The sequence below is a fragment of the Carassius gibelio genome, chromosome B3 (genome assembly GCF_023724105.1).
Source record: "Carassius gibelio isolate Cgi1373 ecotype wild population from Czech Republic chromosome B3, carGib1.2-hapl.c, whole genome shotgun sequence".
Taxonomy (NCBI): Eukaryota; Metazoa; Chordata; class Actinopteri; order Cypriniformes; family Cyprinidae; genus Carassius; species Carassius gibelio.
Genome location: NC_068398.1, coordinates 42097627 through 42104729, shown reverse-complemented (window position 1 = coordinate 42104729; position 7103 = coordinate 42097627). Strand labels below are relative to the sequence as shown.

General features: G+C 55.7%; 1 protein-coding gene across 17 annotated transcripts in view; it reads right to left on the bottom strand.

Moving 5' to 3' along the window:
* Window positions 1-1945: 1945 nt before the first annotated feature.
* Window positions 1946-7103, bottom strand: part of LOC127952700 (fibroin heavy chain-like) — a 28726-nt gene continuing 23568 nt past the window's right edge. For 7 of the 17 annotated variants that reach the window (XM_052551375.1, XM_052551387.1, XM_052551370.1 and 4 more), the window contains 2 exons: window positions 4336-4428; window positions 1946-3711 (listed from right to left, as the gene is read on the bottom strand). In XM_052551375.1, the coding sequence (XP_052407335.1) occupies window positions 2080-3711; window positions 4336-4428 (1725 nt within the window). In that variant the 3' untranslated portion in view covers window positions 1946-2079. The other 10 variants (XM_052551374.1, XM_052551388.1, XM_052551376.1 and 7 more) reach the window with 2 other exon arrangements.

Below are 7103 nucleotides of genomic sequence, written 5' to 3'. Positions count from 1 at the left end.
TTGAATGTAATACGTTTTCTTTTTCATTACATTTTGCACATCCACCCCAAAAAAAAAAAAAAAATTAAATTGCATACAATTACAAAAAAATTACAATATACATGGGTAATATATACTCCTTTTCCATTGAGCAAACGAATCGCAGGGATAATCAAGATCCAGATCTCTAACACACTTTAGCCACATGTACCATGAAATAGGGCTGTCAAGATATATTTTTTTTTTTTATATCACGATTATTGTGGCCTCGATACTGTGATATCTATAGAAACCTTGTGGGGGGAAAAAGATAGTCACATTTTTTTTACTTTGTTTATTGAGTTTTTCTTTTTCACCCAACGAACAAGGATAAATGCAGGACACAAGACTGACTTTCTCCATCATCTTTGAAGCTCCTATGAAATAAGAGAGAAAATACTGCCAAGTTCAACAGTATGATGAATAAATATTAATGGTAACACTTTACAATAAGATGTTTTGTTAACATTAACGTATTAACTAACACGAATGAACGGTGAACAATACATTACTCAATTTATTAATCTTTGTTAAAGTTAATAAATATAGAGTCATTCATGTTAGTTCACAGTACTTTAATGTTTACAAACACAACTTGAGATTTTAATAATGCATAATGCTGAGATGAACATGAACTAAGATTAATAAATGCGGTGGAAATATTGTTCAATATTATGTTATTTATATATGTTAACTAATGAACCTTATTGAAGAATGACTGCATATGAGGCATTAAGTGCATGGCACTGCGATCAACTTAACATTTTACAAGTTTAATGTAGTAATGTGTTTGCTCAGTTTTTCAAGATCAGTTTTAATCAAGTAACTGTTAATAGTTTTGAACAACGAAATAAAGTGTGACTACGCACATGATTACAAATACAAAAACGAGTAACGAAAATGTGGTACTGATTAAATAATCACCCTTTACTTAAATGTATGAACACAGAAAACCGCTGTTAACAGGTTAATATAACATTTCCCAGTCTAGGACTAGCAAAATAAGGGCAATTTACTCTGATGAACTCGACTCTCCTCAGAGTGGCTGCGTCGTCTTCTTGTGTGACAGGTGTCAGCGTTAAGGCACAATACTGCCGCCTGGGAGCTCAACCAGGTTGTGGCGCTGGAGTATTTACATGTGGGGTTATCATAAGAGAACGGTTCATTTTAAATATTGGGGTTGTTGCCAATACCGGTATATTGTCACACACTAAATTAACACTATCAATAATCGTTACTTTGAATATCACAGTTATATCGCGACACCCCTACCATGAAACATTTTAAATAGAGCCTCTTTTACTTTGTTTAAACAGTATATTTTCACAAATACGCCAGGCTTTATTCCGATTTGAAATCCACAGGTCCACAATAAGTTTTTGACCTGTAACACCTGTTAAGCTATTCCTATACAAAAACAATGGTTTAAGAATCAACGTCTCTTAGGCCCCGTCCACACGTTTCTGTGAAGAGGCACAATTTTTTTTTTTTTATCGGATAGGAATGTCATCCACACAGATCCAGTGTTTTCGGAAGGTGAAACCACAATTTTTTGAAAGCGGATCCCAGAGTGGATAAAGCTGAACACGCCATCTTTCCGGTTTCATGTGGACGTAGCCTTAGAAACATGCTGTCTTTAACATATTGCCTTAGAAGAATCACAAGAGCTTATGGAAGTATTGCTTGCACCCAAACAGTTTTCAGCATTCATGAAATGTTTCTAGAGCACCAAATCGGCATTATATAATGAATTCTGACTGGAGTAATGGCTACAGACTATTCAGCTCTGCCAAGAATAAAGTTTAATACAAAAAGTTTAAATTGGAGTCAAAAAAATAAAACCTAATTGTCCAGTACTCAGGGAGAGGAACTTACAGCACTGATGCCCGAAAGCGGTTATGAGAAAACAGGCAAATGACACCAAACAAACTTTTCAAATCAAGCAGTTTTATTTTTTTTTAATTTGAGGTGGTAGAGACAGAAATTCTAAACCACATGAGCAAAAAGGGAAAACATGCCATTTGAATGAAGGAGTGGAAAAGATCTCCAGAAAATATTATGCTAAATTACCATTAACATGTCCCTGACCACAACATTGACCTTGGCCACATCCATGACAATTCCCTCGGCCGCATCCCTGTCCAGCACCGCTGCCATGTCCTGCGCCCTGGCCGCTTCCCTGAGCAGCGCCCTCACCAGCTCCTGCGCCTTGACCAGCTCCTCTTCCATGGCCGCTTCCCTGTCCAGCTCCGCTTCCATGGCCGCTTCCCTGTCCAGCTCCGCTTCCATGGCCGCTTCCCTGTCCAGCTCCGCTTCCATGGCCGCTTCCCTGTCCAGCTCCGCTTCCCTGTCCAGCTCCAGCGCCCTGACCGCTTCCCTGTCCAGCTCCAGCGCCCTGACCGCTTCCCTGTCCAGCTCCAGCGCCCTGACCGCTTCCCTGTCCAGCTCCGCTTCCCTGTCCAGCTCCAGCGCCCTGACCGCTTCCCTGTCCAGCTCCGCTTCCCTGTCCAGCTCCAGCGCCCTGACCGCTTCCCTGTCCAGCTCCGCTTCCCTGTCCAGCTCCAGCGCCCTGGCCGCTTCCCTGTCCAGCTCCGCTTCCCTGTCCAGCTCCAGCGCCCTGACCGCTTCCCTGTCCAGCCCCGCTTCCCTGTCCAGCTCCAGCGCCCTGACCGCTTCCCTGTCCAGCCCCGCTTCCCTGTCCAGCTCCAGCGCCCTGACCGCTTCCCTGTCCAGCCCCGCTTCCCTGACCAGCTCCAGCGCCCTGACCAGCCCCGCTTCCCTGACCAGCTCCAGCGCCCTGACCAGCCCCTCTTCCCTGACCAGCTCCAGCGCCGTGGCCACTTCCCTGTCCAGCTCCGCTTGCCTGGCCACTTCCCTGTCCAGCTCCGCTTCCCTGACCAGCTCCAGTACCCTGACCACTTCCCTGTCCAGCTCCAGTACCCTGACCACTTCCCTGTCCAGCTCCGCTTCCCTGTCCAGCTCCAGCGCCCTGACCACTTCCCTGTCCAGCTCCGCTTCCCTGTCCAGCTCCAGCGCCCTGACCGCTTCCCTGTCCAGCTCCAGCGCCCTGACCGCTTCCCTGTCCAGCTCCAGCGCCCTGGCCACTTCCCTGTCCAGCTCCGCTTCCCTGACCAGCTCCAGCGCCCTGACCACTTCCCTGTCCAGCTCCGCTTCCCTGTCCAGCTCCAGCGCCCTGACCACTTCCCTCTCCAGCTCCGCTTCCCTGTCCAGCTCCAGCGCCCTGACCACTTCCCTGTCCAGCTCCGCTTGCCTGGCCACTTCCCTGTCCAGCTCCGCTTCCCTGACCAGCTCCAGTACCCTGACCACTTCCCTGTCCAGCTCCAGTACCCTGACCACTTCCCTGTCCAGCTCCGCTTCCCTGTCCAGCTCCAGCGCCCTGACCACTTCCCTGTCCAGCTCCGCTTCCCTGTCCAGCTCCAGCGCCCTGACCGCTTCCCTGTCCAGCTCCAGCGCCCTGACCGCTTCCCTGTCCAGCTCCAGCGCCCTGACCGCTTCCCTGTCCAGCTCCAGCGCCCTGTCCAGCTCCATGACCAGCTCCAGCGCCCTGTCCAGCTCCATGACCAGCTCCAGCGCCCTGTCCAGCTCCGCTTCCCTGACCAGCTCCGCTTCCCTGACCAGCCCCAGCGCCCTGACCAGCTCCAGCGCCCTGACCAGCCCCGCTTCCCTGACCAGCTCCAGCACCCTGGCCACTTCCCTGTCCAGCTCCGCTTCCCTGTCCACTTCCCTGACCAGCTCCAGCGCCCTGACCAGCTCCGCTTCCCTGGCCAGCTCCAGCGCCCTGACCTGCTCCGCTTCCCTGTCCACTTCCCTGACCAGCTCCAGCGCCCTGTCCAGCTCCGCTTCCCTGTCCAGCTCCAGCGCCCTGGCCGCTTCCCTGTCCAGCTCCGCTTCCCTGTCCAGCTCCAGCGCCCTGGCCGCTTCCCTGTCCAGCTCCGCTTCCCTGTCCAGCTCCGCTTCCCTGTCCAGCTCCAGCGCCCTGACTGCTTCCCTGTCCAGCCCCGCTTCCCTGACCAGCTCCAGCGCCCTGACCAGCCCCGCTTCCCTGACCAGCTCCAGCGCCCTGACCAGCCCCGCTTCCCTGACCAGCTCCAGCGCCCTGGCCACTTCCCTGTCCAGCTCCGCTTCCCTGTCCAGCTCCAGCACCCTGACCACTTCCCTGTCCAGCTCCGCTTCCCTGTCCAGCTCCAGCGCCCTGACCGCTTCCCTGTCCAGCTCCAGCGCCCTGACCGCTTCCCTGACCAGCTCCAGCGCCCTGACCAGCCCCGCTTCCCTGACCAGCTCCAGCGCCCTGGCCACTTCCCTGTCCAGCTCCGCTTCCCTGTCCACTTCCCTGACCAGCTCCAGCGCCCTGACCAGCTCCGCTTCCCTGGCCAGCTCCAGCGCCCTGACCTGCTCCGCTTCCCTGTCCACTTCCCTGACCAGCTCCAGCGCCCTGTCCAGCTCCGCTTCCCTGTCCAGCTCCAGCGCCCTGGCCGCTTCCCTGTCCAGCTCCGCTTCCCTGTCCAGCTCCAGCGCCCTGGCCGCTTCCCTGTCCAGCTCCGCTTCCCTGTCCAGCCCCGCTTCCCTGTCCAGCTCCAGCGCCCTGACTGCTTCCCTGTCCAGCCCCGCTTCCCTGACCAGCTCCAGCGCCCTGACCAGCCCCGCTTCCCTGACCAGCTCCAGCGCCCTGACCAGCCCCGCTTCCCTGACCAGCTCCAGCGCCCTGGCCACTTCCCTGTCCAGCTCCGCTTGCCTGGCCACTTCCCTGTCCAGCTCCGCTTCCCTGACCAGCTCCAGCGCCCTGACCACTTCCCTGTCCAGCTCCGCTTCCCTGTCCAGCTCCAGCGCCCTGACCACGTCCCTGTCCAGCTCCGCTTCCCTGTCCAGCTCCAGCGCCCTGACCACTTCCCTGTCCAGCTCCGCTTCCCTGTCCAGCTCCAGCGCCCTGACCGCTTCCCTGTCCAGCTCCAGCGCCCTGACCGCTTCCCTGTCCAGCTCCAGCGCCCTGACCGCTTCCCTGTCCAGCTCCAGCGCCCTGACCGCTTCCCTGTCCAGCTCCGCTTCCCTGACCAGCTCCAGCGCCCTGACCAGCCCCGCTTCCCTGACCAGCTCCAGCGCCCTGGCCACTTCCCTGTCCAGCGCCGCTTCCCTGTCCAGCGCCGCTTCCCTGTCCAGCGCCGGCGCCCTGGCCATAACCGCTTCCCTGTCCCGCTCCGGCGCCCTGGCCATAACCGCTTCCCTGTCCCGCTCCGGCGCCCTGGCCATAACCGCTTCCCTGGCCACTTCCCTGACCAGCTCCGCTTCCCTGTCCCGCTCCGGCGCCCTGGCCATAACCGCTTCCCTGTCCCGCTCCGGCGCCCTGACCATAACCGCTTCCCTGTCCCGCTCCTGCACCCTGGCCATAACCGCTTCCCTGTCCCGCTCCTGCACCCTGGCCATAACCGCTTCCCTGGCCACTTCCCTGGCCATAACCGCTTCCCTGTCCCGCTCCGACGCCCTGGCCATAACCGCTTCCCTGGCCACTTCCCTGACCAGCTCCGCTTCCCTGTCCCGCTCCGGCGCCCTGGCCATAACCGCTTCCCTGTCCCGCTCCTGCACCCTGGCCATAACCGCTTCCCTGGCCACTTCCCTGGCCATAACTGCTTCCCTGGCCACTTCCCTGGCCATAACCGCTTCCCTGTCCCGCTCCGGCGCCCTGGCCATAACCGCTTCCCTGTCCCGCTCCGGCGCCCTGGCCATAACCGCTTCCCTGTCCCGCTCCGGCGCCCTGGCCATAACCGCTTCCCTGTCCCGAACCAATGCCGCTTCCCTGTCCCGCTCCGGCGCCCTGGCCATAACCGCTTCCCTGGCCACTTCCCTGGCCATAACCGCTTCCCTGTCCCAAACCAATGCCGCTACCCTGTCCCGCTCCGGCGCCCTGGCCATAACCGCTTCCCTGGCCATAACCGCTTCCCTGTCCCGCTCCTGCACCCTGGCCATAACCGCTTCCCTGGCCACTTCCCTGGCCATAACCGCTTCCCTGTCCCGAACCAATGCCGCTTCCCTGTCCCGCTCCTGCACCCTGGCCATAACCGCTTCCCTGGCCACTTCCCTGGCCATAACCGCTTCCCTGGCCCAAACCAATGCCGCTACCCTGTCCCGCTCCGGCGCCCTGGCCATAACCGCTTCCCTGTCCCGCTCCGGCGCCCTGGCCATAACCGCTTCCCTGTCCGGCGCCCTGACCAGAGCCGCTTCCTTGACAACTTGCCTGACCTCTTTCCTGACCACGTGGTTCACTGCATGCAAAGCCACCGGTGGTTGGGCAACATTTCTGTGTGTCAGGACACTGGCCATCATGGAAACAGCTTTTAGCACACAGTGGAATCATTTCCGGTATGGGACACTGACCCGGCTTCACTGCGTGAACACAGATAGTCAGCTTTAGTTTGTGCTTATGGACCAGGGATCCTCAAATCATACAACAAAACCGTCAAAGCATGAATAGCAATTTTACCTACAGAATGAATATATTCCAAGACAGTGGTTCTCAATTCTAGCCCTTTGCTCTGCACATTTTGCATGTCTCCCTTATTTAACACACCTGATCGAGATCATCAACTTGTTAGTCAAGTTCATGGATCGCACTCCTGACAAGCTGATGATCACAATCAGGCATTTTAAATAGGGGGGGTTGGACATGCAAAGTGTGCAGGACAGGGGGTCCCCAGGACTGGAACCACTGTTCGAAGTATTCTTTATTTTGTAAAGCCATCCTGTCCTTAAAACCATCCTAAGGGATGAATTCAAGCTGACTTTAGGGGACGACAACAAAAAGGCAAAGTCTCTGCTTAGAACTTACATTGAATTCAGTGCGTTACGTGTATGTGGGGTTTTTTTTAGCCTTAACATGCATTATTAACTGAAACTCACTGAAAACGGGCAGCACGCAAACAGGCCCACAGTCAAATCGACAGCATTTGTGCCCTCCAGGGCAGTCTTCATCAGAGGAACACCCTCGATGGGACGGCACGACCGTCAGCCTCGCCGGACAGAAACCGTCCACTAGAGAATTCAAAAGGATCATTAGGGGAGGCCAGGGAGTGCGG